The 20099-nt window shown below is 38.8% G+C and overlaps 1 protein-coding gene across 3 annotated transcripts in view; it reads right to left on the bottom strand.

Moving 5' to 3' along the window:
• Positions 1-10845: 10845 nt before the first annotated feature.
• The window catches only part of PHTF2 (putative homeodomain transcription factor 2), a 70813-nt gene continuing 61559 nt past the window's right edge, over positions 10846-20099 (bottom strand). For all 3 annotated transcript variants that reach the window (XM_074827882.1, XM_074827884.1, XM_074827885.1), the window contains 3 exons: positions 18112-18207; positions 14109-14234; positions 10846-13325 (listed from right to left, as the gene is read on the bottom strand). In XM_074827882.1, the coding sequence (XP_074683983.1) occupies positions 13305-13325; positions 14109-14234; positions 18112-18207 (243 nt within the window). In that variant the 3' untranslated portion in view covers positions 10846-13304. The remainder of the gene's footprint in view (positions 13326-14108; positions 14235-18111; positions 18208-20099) is intronic.

Here is a 20099-nt window from a genome sequence, read left to right as displayed (position 1 = left end):
CTACCTCTCTACCTCCCTACACCACACAAGCTACACACAGTATGGGAAAAGGTGTGCTTTTGTGAAACCTTACTCCCAGTTTCTATCATTATTCTAAACAACATAAATTTTCCATATACTTGGCCTCGAATTAATGAGAAAATGTCATCTTTCTGTAGGGAAAACATGATCTCCTCAAGATCCTAGCTGGTAGTTCTTGGTCTTGTCCTAAGTCTTTCTTCTACCCCTGTGCACCCAGCACATGCTGCTTTCCTTCCCCATGTCTCAGCAACCCATATGTCTGCTCCTCCCAACCATGTCACGATTCCTCTCTCTTTTCTCCCAAGTTCATTCACACATGAACAATTGTTCCATCATAAAACCAACATCTCCTGCAAATGTTAAAAGAAACTGTTAGCTGATGATGGCTAATTCAAAGGAGGGTGTGGAATCTCAAGATTCCTAAACATATTGAAAAACATCTTCATATTACTGAGTAGATCATCTAGATAACCTGTACAACCTCATATACTTACCACTTTTACGTTTGTCTGATACACCACTCACCTGAACAGTTGTCAAACCTCAGGGCATCCTGGTTTAAATCAGGCTGTGGACACTCACACACAGTGTATCTCTGGTCTTTTGAGTCTGATTATATAGATGCTGGTTATAACTATTTGCAAAGTAAATAGCCACTAAAGTTTCAGAACACTGACAGTGTTTGCCTGTAGTCAAACATTCAGCAGCTTTCTGCTGCTTAAATCTAACTGCTATCTTAAACCAAAAAGGCAGGATTTCAATTTACATTCAAGAGAAAATTTTGTATAAACACTTCAACCTGATTGTAATACTGAGATTTTTCCCTCTGCCATGTCAACTGAAAACAGTAGCATCACAGGCATGTTAACCCAATAATCCTGCTGCTGGTATCGAATAAAATGCATTTAGTACAGCACAGGACAATCCTCAAGAATAAGAAAAAATGGCACTGGCACTCCCAGATGATAACTCGGTAGAGTCTGCATAACTTCAGAACATTCTGTGCACAGCCAGTGGCAGCCCCAGTTAGAGGAGCGTGCTGTCCAGGTTTACACTCACAACTATATCCCAAAGTGCCTGGAAATGTTTTCTCAAATAATAACTGCATTTGATAAGGAGAATCGCAGGGAATTAACAGTCCCACAGTCTTGCTTGTTGATCTTTGTTGGTTTTTATCTCTTGGTTTACTTTGTATTCTGATACAATTAAAGTCTTTGCATTTTTAAAACATAGATCTGTGCATGCAAGGAAATCTTCTGTGGCTGAAATAGGGAGCTTGTACCTATTGCCCTTTGTCTTCTCCATGTCGCTCCTTGCGAAGAGAGTCTCCATCCTCTTTGTAGCTGCCCTTTAAGTACAGGAATACTGTGATGAGATCCCCTCTGAGCCTTCTGTTGTCCAGAGAGAAAAGACTAACCTCCTTCATTCTTCCCTCATAGGGCAGGGTTGGATAGAAGTTTGATCATCTTCCTGGCCTTCCTTTGGACGCTCTCCAGTCTGTCCATATCTAAGGTCAGTGGAAATTTTTTAATGTTCTTAGCAATACCGCAATCACTATCCAGGCTACCTAATCTACATCATCTCCTTGTACTACAATGACAGCTATTAGTTTTTCAGAGCTGGGCTGGTATCTTGATGAGCAGAAGTCACAGCTGTTGTTAGAAGGAGCTGGTTCAAAAGGTCAGATCTGGAGGAAAGAGTGTTGCAGTTCTCAGTATATTCCCCACGTGCGAGCTCCAGGTGTTAAATCTGCATTGTCAGTAATAAATTCAACAAGGCATCAACTTGATCTTCAGTGAAATTACATTTTGTTTGTTTATTTGTTTTAGATCCAGGTCTTGGGGTTTTTTTAATGTTATTTTCAGGCACTAATAATCTATTTTGCCCTTTTTTTCAAGAAAGGTTACTGGCTCAGTTAAGAGAATTTGAAAGAAACAAAATATAAAAGCAGTGGCAAAACCTGTTATGCTAGTCCCAGTAGTGCATCCTTTGGCTGTGCATTATTAAGCTAACACAAAGAACATTTTGAGGAATACCATTATGCTGCCGCATAGAGAAAAATGCTTCTGATTAGCATGTACTCGATATGCTTGGAAAATTAGTTCTCCTTCAGAGAGTTCCAGCAACAAGTGAAACATCTGTTGCTTCCTCCAAGTTATAACAATTACTTCACAATTATTCTTTTGCGTACTTTGAATTTCTAATTTTTTATTTTTATCTAGAAAGCCAGGATTTGTGGTGCAATTCAAATGCACAATGTGCCCATGTGTGTGGGAAAGAAGAATAGGAAATAATGACAGTCTCTAACTGCGGCGTTATGTCACCTCAAGGCCAAAATTGTTGGTCGTCTACATTATTTGCATTCACTGTTCTAATTCCACTCTATACACAATGGGAATTAATCCCATTTCAATAGCTTCAATGGCTCCTATTTATTCCAAGGCTGATGCCAGTGATCACTATTGTGTGTAGCTACACAATATGCTTTCTGCAGCCAAAAAGCCAGCTTCAAGTTTCTACCCTCTTACCGCAGTACGTTGCTTGTGCAGCTGTATCAATACCAACACTGATGGTATAAACACCACTGAAATAAACTGTGTTAAAAGAAAACCACAACTGGGTTGGAGCAGCAAACAGCATGGCAGCAAAAATGTGCAGCTGCACTCAGGAGAGGAAGGAATTGCTTAAGCCAGCTTCAGGAGCAGTGAAAACAAGTCGTAGCACAAACTAGGAAGAGCTGTGAACAGGCAGACCCCTCGACAGCACAGAAGTCAAAAGACCGACCAGAGACCTTGTCCTGTGTTAGTATTCACATTCATAAGACTAGGGATAGGTTCGCCTCATTATATTCAGTGCTGGTTAACTGCTATCAAGAGCTATTACTTTAAAAGGCAATGAACAAAGGAGAGGTGAGAAATGCAGGTTAAATAATTGTATTTTGCTCTTCCTGCTGTTTGCCTGCACAGTAACAGCACAAGTGGCAGTGGCCACAGCCTGTTACAGAAACAGTGGTCCAGTGTCAGCCACAGAGTTATTTCTGCCATCCATGTAGGCCATATGAATAAACAACTTACCAAACACACTTAGAAGCAGCCTAACTTCATAGCATGGGTTTACAAAAGACTCGAACCAGGACTTCTTGCTGGAGGACAGGGGTAAAATGTCAGTGGTTCCCCCTTTACAAACTAGAGATTTTTTGTACTAATTTTATCTGCACTGCAAACATTGTTTGGCCAGTGAAGGCCTGCTAGGAGTATCTTTGACTCAGGTGCAAAACTACAACCCGAAGATAACACAGGAGACATAGGGAAAGCCTTGTCTCTGTCACCTCTACTCCTTCTGAGCACAGGGTACCCTTGATTCCAGCTGCTGGGAGGAGACACATCGCAGTGTCTGCTCTGCACAGAGGATCTTTGCCAAGCAGGGAGGGTTCTGTGTTTCTGGATGGCTTTTAGAGCTTGATGGCATCACATCTTTACAACTGGCAGCAGCATTGCCATAAGGGATTTTCAACATAACAAAGAATGAAAGCAGTGTTACCCCTACAACTCCCTGCAAACAGCAGCATTTCCCCATGAGCGGGTCAAGTTTAGAGCTGATCTTATCCAGACTTCAAGTTACTCATTTTAGTAATACAGACACAGATCTCTTCAGGTACACCTGCATGTTATTCTGGTGCTGGCTGTGACTATTTTCAGTGCTGTTGCTATGCCTGCACTGTGCCGTCTCCAGGCTGCAGAGCAGCAAGCTGTACAGAGGTGGGCAGCTCACCAGCTGCAGTACTGCAGCTCAGGGGGAGACTATCTGAGCGCTGGAGCAGGATCATAGAATTCACATTTGGGAATTTTTTTTCTGAGAGTAAACCAATAAATTAAAAAAAAAAAAAAAAGAAAAAAATGTCTTCCTTTCCAGTGGCAGCTGAACTAATTACGCAGCTGCAAACACCAAAGGCTTCACTGCAGAACAAACCAGCAAAGTAGGATTAATCATCTGCCCTAATTTAGGTGGTAAAAGTTTCACATCTGATTCTAAATTATCCATGCTATTTTCCTTTTACACTCAAGAGAGAAATACCCCAGAGGATCACTAAAATTAGAGTCAAAGATCAACTGAACAAATCTTCCTCTGATGGTAAATGTGTGTTTCTAGTGACTGCAAAGGAAGCCTTGGATCAATTCAGTGTCTAACTTTTAGACCTCTGAATCTCAGGTCAATGAACCTTATGCAAAGTGTATGACCACGGCCAGTGGTATGGTGAGTGGGGTGTGCAGAGCTGTTGGAGAGTGACCTTTCATCAGGGTAAACCCTTATCCCTAGACTGAATTGTTTTTGATCCCAATCAGCACTATTGTAAAGATAATTTAATGAAATATTAGAGCGCTCCTTGATACACCAAAATAAAACTACTATTTCACCAAAACTCACCAGTTTAAGTGTCATCTACCACTTAGGTTCCATTTGTCTAACTGCATTTTTCAATTAGCCAAGTGTATTGAGTTTGTGTGGCAAGGTTTTGGTAGCAGGGGAGGCTACAAGGGTGACTCCTGTGAGAAGCTGCTGGAAGGTTCCCCTATGTCTGATGAAGCCAATGCCAGCCAGCTCCAAGACAGACCTGCCCCTGGCCAAGGCTGAGCCTGACAGTGATAGCAACTCTAGGATAACATATTTTAGTAGGGGAAAAAACTGCCCAGCAGCAACTACAGACAGAAAGGGAAGCGAGAATATGTGAGAGAAACAAGTCTGCAGACACCCTGGTCAGTGAAGGAGGGGGAGAAGGTGCTCCAGGGGCCAGAGCAGAGATTCCCCTGCAGCCCGTGGTACAGCCCATGGTGAGGCAGCTGTGCCCTGCACCCATAGAGGGTAACGGTGGAGCAGATCTCCACCTGTAGCCGGGGGTCCTGTGGCCCCATGGGAAGCCCACGCTGGAGCGGGTTTTCTGGCAGGACTTGTGACCCTGTGGGGGACCCACGCTGGAGCAGTCTGCTCCTGAAGGGCTGCACCCTGTGCAAGGGACCCACAGTGGAGCAGTTCATGAAGAGCTGCAGCCCGTGGGAAGGATTCACGTTAGAGACGTTCATGGAGGGCTGTCTGCTGCAGGAGGGACCCCATGCTGGAGCAGGGGAAGAGCGTGAAGAGTCCTCCCCCAGAGAAGGAAGGAGCGGCAGAAACAATGTGTGATGAACTGATCACAGTTCCCATTCCTTGTCCCCCTGTGCCACTGCAGGGGGAAGAGGTAGAGAATTCAGGAGTAAAGTTTTTAAGATCTGGTTTTATTTCTCATTATCCTACTATTGATAACAAATTAAATTGATTTTTTTTCCCCAGTCAAGTCTGTCTTGGCTGTGACAGTAATTCGTGAGTGATCTCTCCCTGTTCTTGACTGTATCCATGAGCCTTTCATCATATTTTCGCCTCCCCATCCCACCAGGGGGGAAGGAGAGGATAACTAGTGAGCCAGTGCCCATGTGGTGCTCTGTTGCTGGCTGGGCTGAAACCACAACACCGAGTAATTCACTTCCCGTCCATTCACATGCATGAGAGAGAGCAAAAGCAAAAGATTTAATTTGATTTACAACCACGTGTCTAGAGACTCAAGCTTGGATTGCGATGCTGTAAGGATGTAGCCACCTAATCCCTGATAGATTTCTTTACCAGTAAGACCATGCTCAAGGGGCAGGAGCTGTTTGTAAGGGCTAGAAGCAAAAAGTTGGGTGGGTAGGTGTTCAAGAAGGCAAGTGTGCCTAAACATAAAATACTGTCATTTTCAAACATAAAGACTTAAGTAATAAATGAGTAACAAATAAAATAATTTTGTAAGTTTATCCCTAAAGTGCATGTGCTTTCTTTTGTTTGAATTTATTAATCAAACATAGGAAAAAAGAAAGTAAAAAAGACAAATCTTTCTGCGGCATGACCTCATTTCTTACTCCAGATAATAAAATTATACAAACCTGTACTGGAAAAAATTAATCTCACCAGCAATCAGTGCTGTTTATTTTATCACAGGTGTTTGTGTCCATACTGAAGGTTGTAGCTTCAACTCAAGAGCTAGAAAGGAAAAGAAAATCTCAATTTTTCTCCCCAGAGAATCCCTTTACTGATAGCAGGAGACATGGCATTGTTTACAGCCCAGAGAGTTGACTTTTTATCATGAAACCTATCTGCAGCAATTTCAGATTTCTGAAATTTTGTTTAAAGATGGCAAGTGTCAGCTCAAGTGCAAAATTATTAAAGCGTGAAAAAGAATGGGGAAGAAAAATATAAAAGTATAAATTTTTAAAATTAATTTTATATTATTTCATAATAACACTTTGGAAGAGTTATTTTTAACACATTGAAGTTACATATTAACTCTTCAACGTTTAATCTAAACTAAGTCTATATGGGTATTTTGCACTTGCATAAAGATATTCCATAAGGACGTATACCAAAGGTAACAGTGGGAAGTTCTCAAATGACAAGCTCATAATGGCAACCTGATGGTTAATGCCGCTGGCATCAAGCAAATGGTTTTCTTTGCCCCTTCCCATTTATTCCTTTTGCCACACCGCAAACCTTCCCTGGTGAAACCAAGATGGGACTTAGATTCTGGCCCAAGATTTTTTTTTACATTAATATACAACAATTAAAATCCATGGTCTTACATACCCACTTAGACAAATCTCCGTTGCATCTTTGGTATGACAGCACTGGAGCAAGACCTTCTGACACCTTGTTGTCAGAAAGCCCTATATGCCTCAAACCTGATACAGGATCAGCTGAAGTGCAGAACGGCTGGCAAAGTGTCCAGGCTGCTGTGATGGTAGCAGTGTGCTCCACCACTGGCCCCAAGCAGAGCTCTCTGCAAGGGGCTGGCCTCAGGCTGGGGAAGCAGATCCAACTACTGATACAGCCAGAAGATGGTTGACAAATTTTCCTTCACATGGAACATCCCCTATACCAAACACCTGATATTAAGCAACAGTCTACAGCATCCTCAAGACTACTGTAGTTGCCCATAGCTATTACAGTCCATAGGGTACCATATTCATGAGGATCAAAATGACCGAAGAGGACAAACACCCGGTGGCAGTAGCTGACCAGCTTTGAGACTGGTTAGAGGACATGGGGGTCTTCTACATTCAGAACTGATCTCTCTGCATGATTTAGCCTCCCCAAGGTGACTTGGGTATGTCACAGTATCTACAGTCACAGGTCAACAACAGTCTTCAGCCTGCAAGACGACCATCCTGCATCCACAGCAAGACCAAGTGACAAGGGATCACTCACAGCTGCAGCCTCCTCCATGATTTCTGGAGGTTTCTGTTATTATCACTGAACTGTCCATTGCAAGTTCTGTCTCAAGCCTAATCAAGGAAACTAGAAGCACACTATGGGAAAGATCTTGGAGTCCCTAATAGAGAAGATCTTCACAAGAAGGCCCTTCTGAAGGGTGCCTGTATGCCTAGAGAACATGCAGCACATGCCAGATTTGAGGTTAGAAGCGACTGACTGCTCGAGGCATTAAGGAGGAAATCTCTCTCCGCCAAGCCCCAGGCAATGCTGGGCTCACACTTTATATTTAATAATGCAGATATCCAACTCTGACCCACCAGAAGCGAGTCAGGACACAGTAGGTCCAGAGATTAGAGGAATCACACTCCCTTCCTTTCCTGAGTTATCCTTATCACAAACTGCCCATGGCAGATTTGGACATTCCTCCCTTCCCAGGAGAACCGTTTGGTTGCTGTCACCAGTAGGGTCTATCTGCTCAATTAGCAAGGCAATAGGCAAAATGAGCAGATAAAATGAACAGAGCTGACAGGTATTACCACAAACACCTCTATCAGCCAAGTCACAAATATTGGCAGTACAGATATCTTCCAGATGTTTTGCAGCACTCTTTTTGACTCCTGGGCCAGACACTCCCCAAGGTCTATCAGAATTGCCAAAATCACCCCCTGGCTGAACACACCTCATACAGGAACTTTAAAGGACATCTCCAGGCTCCATCCATCACAGATGACAAGATGACGGTGATTTTGAGGAAAAGAAAATGTCAGCAAAGCAGGATCTTAACAGTCCAGCAAGGACTGATTCATTTTCCTAAGGCTGACAAGGTAAGAAAGCAACATTTGAGAGGAAAGCCATAGTACAAGCAAAGACTATTGTGGAAATAACACAGGCTCCTTCACAAGATGATTTTCTCTGCTACCTTGAAAATAATGACATTGGAAGAAGACTGCTTTCCCCACACAGTTTGCTGGTTGCTATTTATGACTAAAAGGTTTGCTTCCCCATCTCCTGTACCAACATAGATATATTTTCACAGAATCATCTAGGTTGGAAAAGACCTTGAAGATCACCTAGTCCAACCATTAACCTAACACTGACCATTCTCCACTACACCATATCCCTCAGCGCTATGTCAACCCGACTCTTAAACACCTCCAGGGATGGGGACTCCACCACCTCCCTGGACAGCCCATTCCAACACCTAACAACCCGTTCTGTAAAGAAATGCTTCCTAATATCCAGTCTAAACCTTCCCAGGCACAACTTGAGGCCATTCCCTCTTATCCTATCACTTGTTACTTGGTTAAAGAGACTCATCCCCAGCTCTCTGCAACCTCCTCTCAGGTAGCTGTAGAGAGCGATGAGGTCTGCCCTCAGCCTCCTCTTCTCCAAACTAAACCCCCCCAGTTCCCTCAGCTGCTTCTCGTACGACATGTGCTCCAGACCCTGCACCAGCTTCGTTGCCCTTCTCTGGACACGCTCGAGTAATTCAATGTCCTTTTTGTAGTGAGGGGCCCAAAACTGAACACAGTCATCGAGGTGCAGCCTCACCAGTGCCGAGTACAGGGGTAAGATCCCTTCCCTGTCCCTGCTGGCCACGCTATTTCTGATACAAGCCAGGATGCCATTGGCCTTCTTGGCCACCTGGGCACACTGCTGGCTCATGTTCAGCCGGCTGTCAATCAACACCCCCAGGTCCCTCTCTGACTGGCAGCTCTCCAGCCACTCCTCCCCAAGCCTGTAGCACTGCTGGGGGTTGTTGTGGCCCAAGTGCAGCACCCGGCATTTGGCCTTATTGAAACTCCTACAGTTGGCCTTAGCCCATCGCTCCAGCCTGTCCAGATCTCTCTGCAGAGCCTCCCTACCCTCGAGCAGATCAACACTCCCACCCAACCTGGTGTCATCTGCAAACTTACTTTTGTGCAGTCATGCAGTAAAAACAAGATTGTTCTATGGACTAAGAAAAAAGAATTATGCATTCCTCCTCCAAAGTTCTCTGTTACATTGCAGCAAATTCACAACTGAGAAACCGGTAACAGAAGTCTATCTGAGGAGGGAGCAGTGGGTATACCAGACCCAACAGCCTTTTTCTGCCTTTGGTATGAGAGCACTGGAGCAAGACCTTCTGACACCTTGTTGTCAGGAAGCCCTATCTGCCTCAAACCTGATACAGGATCAAGTTGGATGCCTTTGGTTTTGAAGTATCTAGCAAAGACAGCAGCAGCTGCCCACTATCACCATCTGTAGAAAACAGATAAATAAGTCTCTGCTGTATACTGCTGGATGCCAAAGATGGATTATTGAAATTTGAACCAGTAATATTCTTAAGCATTACTTGGAATGAGATGTGCTCAACAATACAGAGCAGCTTTTGGAAGTTACTAAATTTGATATCTATCAAAGGATTTTAAAGGTCCCATCCACAGAAGATAACATAAAGGACTAATCAAATTACTGAAGTGTCTTTCTGTGTCATTCAGGAGGACACATGTAAACTTAGCTCCATGTTATGAGCTGTAGAACAACTTTTTTAGGAGGTACCAGGATTTCCCAGTCATAACAACTAGTGTAAGACAGAGGACATACTCAGCATATGCTGAATTTGTGCCTGAACACTGACAGCTGCATAGATTCCATGTAGGATTTTCTATTGGATGGGATGGCTTTAAGGTCAGGATTGATAAAAATGGGACATGATCTGGCAAGCCAGTAAGTAACAATGCATCATTCAGATCCTATCATCTTCAGCTTCATAACTATTTTGGAAGGTACTTAGACGTAGAAGAGGTCTGGACTAAGGAAACTTGCACTATGCATAACATTTTCTGGCAATATCTGAGAATTCTGGCACACTAAGGTGTGAGCTAGAGATGGATGTTAAAAAGAATGGCTCTCAAAAGATGTTAATTTCTCAATGTATGTAGTATCTTTCATGGCCATCAAAAGAAATCTTAAATTGTAAATAGTCCACATTTGGAATAAGTTTAGAAAGTGAACAAATGAACACAGTGTGGCATGTAACCTACTGCCCAGTCATCAGTGGTCATGGGGATACACCTAGCAGAACACGTTTAAAACCCAAAGACTAAGCTTTGGAAAAGCCAAAATTAGGCTAATAAAAAAGGGTGTTGGAGAGCTGTTAATAGAATAATTTTCTGTTAGAAAATATTTCACTAATCAGTAAACAAATAAAATACATAAGTTATCACACATTAATTTTGTCCAAATAATCCACAACATGTTATTGAAACATTTCACTTTGACTTCAGTAAGTACTTTAGTTCGCTTGCATTTTGACTTTTACATGGAGGTATATCTTGTGACATAAAGAAACAGTCAAAACGGTCATTGAAATTAATCCCTTACATCCTGGTGAAATAGGACTAAATTCTGTTTCAACATTTTTCAAATAGAAACAGTTTTTTGGAAGCTGCATGTCCAGTAGTCTTAATAAAATTAAACTACTTTGCATAACTAAGTGTCTGAAAGCTTCTGCTCTTGCAATAAAGTGCAATTTTGACAATCATCATTTGCATTCCACGTATAGGATTTCTCTCCCAAATATCTTTAATTTAAATATATGGATTTAAATCAAAACAGGCAAACTCAAAAATACGCTCGATATTGTTAAAAGATATAGCTCACCACATTTTTTTTTCTTTTTTACCATCAACCATAGAAAGCTTTATTCCAAGCCTGATCACACTTTCAGTTACAAAACATGTGGCAAAAAATAACAGTTAACACGCAGGATCTGCCATATTTCTACTTGCCTCTATTCTCATACTGGATTTTCCATGTTGAGGGATGGAAAATAAACCTCTCCCATTTTTAAGATAATGAATATACCTAATGGTAGCAAATAAAGGTTTTTATTATTTGTAATTTCATTTCACAAATCTTTTACTCTCCCCAAGCCGCCATTTGTTAGTGCAACAATCCAGCACAGTGCTAGTTGCTGAGGTATACATGGTTAAACTAATTTCACCTTCAACCAAAACCGCAATGTTTTCCCTCCCTCCCTTCTTTTAAAGGTAATGAAAACCATATATTCACCATTTTACATTTCTAAAAATAATTCCATTCTAGAGTGAAGAATGGTTTTGTAATAGCGACAGGCTGTAGAAAGCAATAGCCTTATCTTATCACCCATAGAACTCCTGCTGTACTTTTTTTCTTAAAATATATTTTGTGCAAAATTAAGTTCTGTGTAGGTCTGTACCATAACTTGGAAAAAACTGTGTATAAAATGTACTTAATTTTTAAAAACAATCCCAACATCAAACAACAGAGAAAGAAGAAACATCAGATGCAGCTGAAGTTTTCACATGAGAAACTATAGTATGTTCTTAAAGCTCCAGTAATACATTCTTTCAAAAACCAGAATGCACTTTGGTCATTATTAAACATTAGTACAGAGGCAAATAAAATACAAAATGCTTGTTTGTGTTGCTTTATATATAAAAATATTTTTATACCACATAAGTTTAAGATACATTACTTCAAATCTTTCAAGATTCTGAAGATTAGCAAACATAGTGCAACATCCAGACTCTTGTCACTTACTTAACTTGTCATTTTTCAATATGAAGCCACTATTTTAGAAACATAAAATGTAAGAATACTTGTGCCTGGTGATATTAATCCTCCCAGAATAATTTATAGATGGGAAGTTTGTTCCAAGTAGCTTTTTTCTACTTGGGTGAACATCTATTTTTGTCACAGTGAAGAACCACGAGTCAATATGACTGGTCCACGTGGGAGGCAGGGATACAAGGCAGAGTAAGAGGTGGGAAACTCAAGGCTGGGAAACCCAGCCGGCAAAGCACTAGAGAATGACCCCTGCTGGGGAAGAACCAGCCGAAAGGACGTTATCTGACAACACAAATCTGCCAAATACCAGGCTTTGTGAGCTCTGCTGCTCACTGTAAAAACTTGTTTTCTGTGTTTAACTGTTCTTAAACTTCAATGTGGTATGAATGGCATATACTATAGTGTACAAAAGGAGAGCATCTGTCTGTCTTATGCTCAGTCATTCATAGCATTCCTTTCACCACTAAATCTTTTGCTTGTTTAAATATTCAACCTCAACATATAATATATACTGCTCCATAGTTCACCATAATATATTCCAAATAATATACATTTATATGTATATATATGAAGTTTCTCATTAAAAGTAATAATAAAAAGTGCACATATTGAGCATGCACAGTCAGAGCTGCGCAGAACAGCCCAGTATTTCAAATAAATACAATATTTAATTTTATCAAAATATCATACAGCATGGTAACCATTTACAATTATTGCTCTAATAAAAGTGTTATCAAAGAGCACTTGTTGACTTGTTATATAATACCTTATTAATATCCCAGGATATTTAAACTGCAGCCTATATGAGTTTAGATCCTGGAATTACTCAAAATATTCAAAAATCCCACTTGCTTCTAAGAGTAATATAAAATGTTTCTGCTACCTGTCATACTGTATTGTCAGCACTTTATTTTTTGTGCATGTCTCACTTTTCTATTGCAACCAAACATCTATTGATGTTGTCTTCATAAATGATTGGTGCAAATGAAATATTCTAAGCAATTTTACCACACTGTCAAAAATCAAATTACTTCCATATAGCCTTACTGTAACTAAAAATGTTCAGCATTGGCTTCAGCTTTAACAACAGATATAGTAATTTTGTGTAATCAATTTCCAGGATTTCAAGACACACAGTTTTTGACGCTTCCCAAATCTGACCCTTTCCAAAACTAAACAAATAAGTTTGAAAATAAAATATAAATGTCAACTAAAATGAACATAAAACAGTGAGAAGGTGAAATAAATACAAAGATTGCACAAGAGAGTCAGATGTAAACACTTCAATTTTCCAAACAACATCCTTGAAGAGGTTGTAGCATCTGAAATACAAATTCAGTGGCTGATTTGAGGCAGTTTTGTCAATCAATGAGCTTTTCTATAACACTGTGTTATCTCATCTTCTTTATATATTGTCAAGATTTGATCTTCCAGAGCTGGAAAAGTTAAGAGCAGTAAATCAACATTATTTCTCATCTCAGTTTTCTGTTTACCAGAACTGCAACATCACCACATTTTTTTTTCTTATTGTATTTGCTGCATATTCTATGATACACCAAATCCATTTTATATTTGTTTACTTCTAATAGGAAAACAATGGGTAGACATAAGCAAACTCAATGGCCAGTTAAGGGCTTTGTGCTACAAGCTTGTGAAAATTAATGTGCCTCAACCTGAATCTTGAAATAGTTTGCAGAGTTTGTAGTTCAGAGGGGGCAGAGAGTAGGACCTAACAAGATAGTCCTTCAGCCATGACGAAATGACACTGTGTAAGATAGGTCACAGTAATACTCTATCTACTGTAATACTTTACTGCAGTGCAAGACAAGAATAGCTTGCATCTTTCTGCATCCCTTAAAGAACTACAGAGTCAACAGTGAGGAATTCAAGAGACAAATCAGATCTGGGGTATGAAGAAAAATTAAATAAGGTCTTGTACTTATGTGTACAAATGTCTCTGCATTTATGTCTAAGAATTCTTGGTAATGATGTGTCTGAAATGAAGTTAGAAAGCCAGAAAAATGTAAAAAAAAAGTTAGAAGGGCTGTTTTGACAAATACATCACTATTCTTCTGATATAACTTAAATTTCATAACCATTTTCAAACAACAAATCTTCCAGTTAATGCAGTTAAGAACTCATTAGGCTACAATGTATGATCCATCTATCATAACATTCTGAATGTCACGGTGAAAAAAGGATGCTTATCAAGTAGTTACCTTTAGATTAAATCCAAGCAAGTCACTGATGACACCAGAAACAGCCGACAGGATGACAACTTGGGTGATATTATAAAGCAGTGGATTCATTGTAAGCCCATATAACCTAAAAGGACTGTCCAGTTCCTAGTAATGCAAAACAACGACATAGTTAAAAAGCAAAAATTACACAATGGGGTTTTTATTCACATATGTATTGAGCAATATTAGATATTATTAGATTAGTTTACATATGTATTGAACATGTTAAACATCTGTATTGAACAATATTAGATAATATTAGTTTAGGAAGTCTTTAAGTCACAGTAGAGTAAAACATTCTCCTATTCTTTTGCATATGAAAAACAATGTGCAAGATAATACCCATCACATTAACTGACTGTTGACTGATGGTGTCTAAATAGCCCCTCAAAAAACTGGAGACTACCCATCTAGAGCATTTACCGATTTGCTCATGAAGCCAGGAAAAAAGAGCTAGCTTTCCTGGCACCAAGGTGCCATCATTTTAGAATTCCTTACAATTTTCCAGAAATCACCTACAGTGTTAAAAAAGCTGACAGACAGCAGAACCACAAAAAAACAAGAAGAGAAAGATTTCCCACAGCGACAGAAGGCCCCCTCACTACTATGAAAAATTAACAAAAATGTCTTTCCTAATGCAATTCCCCTCCTTCTTCACTAATTTTGAGATTAATTACTGATGAACACAGCCAGAAAAGGAAGATAAATTAAAAAAATACTAATAAGCGATTAACCACCAATATTTTAATTTTTTTTTTTAATTGGAAAGATCAAAAAATTAGCCTAAATTAATCTGCAACCGAACTTGAACAAAGAGGCTATTTCACCAGCTTTCCATTATTGGTGCGTGAATAAAGTCACCCAAACCTTTCCGGCCTAGAAATATGTCAAATAAAGGAAGAAAAAAAAAAGATTTTTAAAATATAAAAGTGGATTATATAAAGTATAACAACTAGCACTGCTTTGGTCACTTATATTTTCCAGTTTTAAATTAATCTTTATGCCACTCCTACATTACATCCTGGGCCTTGAACAGGCCTTATAAACCCTTTTTAATAAAGGGGAATTTCAGAGCTCTGACTTCTCTTTCTAAAGAGGTGAAACAAGAATGAGCAACCTTTTCATTTAGATGTGGTATAAAACTTTGCTGCAAATACAAAAGATATAAAAGACATGATTTGAGAAGAACAGCAGAGAAATTCTTTAAGGAAAAAGTTTTTAGATTTTGAATTCATCTTACCAATTTTGGGCATAAGAAAATAGTAAGAATATTCAACATAATATAGTCTTCAGTAATAGCTTAAGGATCAAAAACATTCAAAATCAAATTTAAAAAAAAAAAAAAAACCAACTCCCTTTAGCTACTGGGCATGAAATACATAATTGTGTTGACCACTAACTACCAAGAATTCATTTAAAGCTCATACTAGGTGGCTTGGAAATCCCATCTCACTTTTGGGCATGTTCTCACAGTAACTAAGTGATGGCCTGGGTCTGGGATTTGTGCCACAAAAGCCACATCCTCTGTTAGAAAGGCCATGTCAGTTGATACATTTCTGGAAAGGGTAAAACATGAACATGTTTTTGAAAACACTGAGAAAAGCATAAAAAAGACTGAAGTGAATCAGACCAAGGGTTGATCAGCATCGTGCCACCACCAGCAGCTAATTCTCACCCTACCTATGTTCTTACAGCACACAAACTTTTAAACTCATGAGATACCCTAAATCTGTTGTACTTTGTCTAGTCTTACTTGTCCAGTGTCTCCTTGAACCCAGATAGCCTTTCTGCATCCAGTGTCCTTTCACCAACAATTGCACAAGTCTGTTACCTGATGCACAGAGAATACTTCCTTTTGCATGTTCCAAAACCAGGTCCTAAAACCTTTGTGGTCCCTTATTCTTATTCCAACAGATACAGTCAATAACTGACTTAGCCAGGCTCTTCATATCACTGTACCATAACTCTCAAGTTACTGCTTTGTCAGCTTTGAGTCCTTGCTGACTCCATCAGCCCTCTCATGGAAAGTGCTGAATACTTTTTTTGAGATGAGGGGACCACATACACTGTTGAAAGTGTGCTGGTGGGGAGAATTACTCAGCTGACTAGAAGAAATACTCCATCATCTTAGCTAATAGCTGGCTAGAATAAACAGAGTTTAAGCTTCATTTTAAAAACTTTAAGGTCCTTGGCACACAGGAATCAACAGGGTAAGTGACCAGAATTCAATGTGTAGTAGAATGAGGCAGCAAGGTCTTAAAGCACCACTATATGCAAAAAACTCCAGCTGATTCTCATAATAGGCTTGAATTTTCCTGACTGCAGAGGAAAGGTATAGAGGCATTGAAAGATATGGTACAGGTTTATTGTATGATAATCCAGCCATTCCCTCTACTGATGGGGATCTCTGCACATGGAATCAGTATCAGTTGTGCTATACTCAACCAGGGTGGGAGGGGTGTGTGGACTGAAGGAAATTTATCTGAGGGGGAGGAAAATACTTCTACGATTGCCAGTCATTCCTGGAGAATGGTTTTACATGACCACTCTGTCTTGAACTAAATGAAGTAGTTAATTCCCTGAAGTAGAAAACAAATTACTGTTGTTAACTTACTTCTGAATCCAAGAATAACAAATCAGCAGCATTTCTTTTAAGAACTTTACCATAACAGCAGAATGTATAACAAGATTCAAATAACTGAAAGCTGAAGCTAGACAAATTTAATTTAAAAATAGTTTACTCAACAGCAGAAGTGATTAAGCACTGAAACACCATGCCAAGAGGAGTGGGGAGGCAAGTCATGAACTTGGTTTTTGTAGTGTCAGGGCTGGCTTCCTTGTTGCAAGCCCACTTTAGTCAATTACAAGCGATATACTGTTAATTTCAGTGTAAAAACACATAAGGAATACTAGATCTAATTGATTTTATTTGTTCATAAAAGCCAAATCCAAATTTAAAAAAAAAATTTTCAAGTGTTAAATTTATCACTTTTGTTTGTCATTCAGGTAACTCCTAACTAAGTTTTGGATTAAGGAAATGTTTAGTCTGAAGGAGAATGAGACATTTCTGGAGCAAGAATTAAGCTCCCAGACAACTGAAAGAACACAACAGCTTGCTTCCCAAATTATGACAGATCTGTGAGTTTGAAAGAACAGAAGAACTCAGCAGAGGCAATTTAGGATCAAATGTGTCTTCCTGAGAAACCTCAACCACTGCTTTGTTAAACAATGATAACAAGTTTAAAAAAGCCCTAAAATGTCCATGCTCTATCTCCAGATGAGTGAAAGAAAGATAATTTTTCTTCTGCAGAATTCTAGAAATGAAATAATAAAAAAATTCATGTTCTCTCACCATGAGGAAATATCTTCTACCCACCAAATAGAGTTAGCTGTCAAAATTCCATGAAAAAAAAAAGTCAAATAGTTCAAGGGCACAGCTGATGAATATTCGAATTACATTAAATGAAATCCATCTTTAATTCACTTATAAATGGACCTATGTAACAATTTCTGTCTTCCAAAAGGATTCTTCTATGATAGTAAGTAAAAAAGACATCAAGTATAATCTAGTTTTAATTTGAAATGCTAACCACTGACAGTTTTTAAGAGGAATTATTTTTGTGAAAGAATACAAATCCTCCAAGCAGCTTATTACTAGAAACAGATGTTGACACTCCAAACAGACAACAAAATTGCATCATTTATTTCCCAAGGGTTCATTCATCCTGTCCATCCTGAAGCACCTTCTCTCATGCTGCTTACAGACTGTTAAAGAATAAAACTTATTGTATGTAATAATTTGTAATCCACAGTGATAGCAACATAACAGACTGTAGTGTATGAACAAGTAGCATTGCTGTGAGTTACAGAGCAGATTTAAACCAAAGCATACTGTACTGCCTGCAAAAGTAACACAAGCGACTCATTAAGCAATCTATTCTGCTTCTTATAGATAATACTGTAATACGATTTTAATTCTTACCTTCAATAACTTAGTAGCAAGTTTTAAAACATTGTTCACTAGTGTCAGTTCATCCTTCTTATTAGGCTTTTTCTCCATTTTCAAGTACAAGTTTATCTGATTTAAATAAAATACGAGTATCACCACTTATTAAGAATTTAAAGGAATTCATTTTTAAATAATAAAATTAAGTGATTACTCAGCAGCCATATGATAAAACAGCAATGACATTTCTTCAAGCAAGCAAAGTTTTTGCTTTGTTTTTAATATTTAAGAACAAATACTGGCTCAGTACCATAGGAAAACACAACAGTTTATGATATAACAAAATACATTTGACACTATTATTAGCAACAACTTTAAAGTTTAGTGTAATCTACAAGTTAGGCAAGAAAAAACACCACATATGTAAGGTTTGCATAGTTTCTTTTCCCTCCTTCAACACTTGCCTGAGGTTTGTCAATTCATTTCCAGAAGGTTTTTATACTAGTATGCAGACCTTACAAGGCTTAACATCCCCAAAAGTTATTGAATAGACTGAAATGCGAAAACATAATTCTGCTAAACTGTAATTTCTTTTAAAAGATTTTAGTATAATTGAGTACTTCATGAGCACCTTGAGTGCAGAAAATCAATCATTCCAGTGCCTTGAAATATTTGAAAAAATATTAAACTCTTCATTGTAGAAGAACAGTATATTGATCATTTCAACAGCTCTGTGATCCAGACTTTTTCAGGTCAGTGTTTCTGACCTCTTTTGGCCTTCTAGCAATTTTGAAACATCAGCTTTCATTCTCAAATAACCTATCTTTGATATCCTAGACCAGGCAAAGATTTGTTTTTCTTTTTTATTGCATAATAGAACCAAATCAAAGGAAAAATATCTCAAAAAGCTGTGAAGTTTTATTTTAGGATGACAACCTTCAACAAAAAACCAAAAACAAACAAACCAACAGAACAATTTAGCAATATGCTAAAGTAGTCCTTCAGATGACAGAGACTCTTACCAAGCTACAGAAATGAAGCTGCAGAAAGGAAGTGATGCTATATGATGCTATGATATATTTAACCACCTTGTTGAAATAAGGGCCACAGACATCTAAACAAAGTAACTGAGTATTATCAGATCTCCCTAAAAAGGTCACTGTGATTTTCTTATACGAGTTAAAAATCAAAAACTATGCCTAATGTATTCCAAGGCATATTAAGCTCTGGAACTATCAATTTTATTTTAAAGTAAACTATGCTTTTAGAGGGAAAGAGATTCCAGTCTTGAAATACAAAATTACTGATTTTAACAGTTCAAGTGTTTATAAACAGGAATAAACTAAGAATAAAGGCTCTATGTAGCAGCTCTGAAAAAGTGGCACATAATAAATCCTAGGAAGGTTCAAATCTCTCTTAACAGTTACTATGATTTCATTAATTTATGAAAATCCACATTCAACAACAAACTTTGAATCAGAAGGGGAGTTTGAATGTGTATATGCATAGCCATCTACTATACCTATTCTGAGACTTGAAACTGGCAAGACAACAACTTTGATCAGATCATACGTTGTATTTTACTCAACAAGGAACCACTGAGGCACTTGATTTACAAGACAAATTAAAAACACTTTTAGAAGGACTTCAGAAATTACAGGCAAACAACATACAGTCGAAAAAATCCCTTGATGTAAAATGATTGATCTTTTACTTTCCCATCATGACTCTTAATCATGAAATTCATAGGCTGAATGTAAAGCACACAGAAGTGGCTGATGAAGTAGTATCTGCAATTTCATCTTTGTGAAGCATTTAAAATTGAATCTGGGAGTTGCGGCTTGTTTGTACTTCTGGGTTTTTGTTGTAGTTTTTTGTTTGCTTTAAAGCTTCATTCTCTTCTCAGTAAGCCTAATAACACCAGTGAGCAATTTTCAAGAACACTAGTTCTGATGTGCTTCCTTAGATCAAGTGAGTGTCAGTCAATTGTTTGAGCTTGACCTCTCATGAAAGGCCAAAATGTC

The sequence above is a fragment of the Strix aluco genome, chromosome 5, assembly GCF_031877795.1.
Source record: "Strix aluco isolate bStrAlu1 chromosome 5, bStrAlu1.hap1, whole genome shotgun sequence".
Classification (NCBI taxonomy): domain Eukaryota; kingdom Metazoa; phylum Chordata; class Aves; order Strigiformes; family Strigidae; genus Strix; species Strix aluco.
This window is presented reverse-complemented; position numbering and strand designations above follow the sequence as displayed.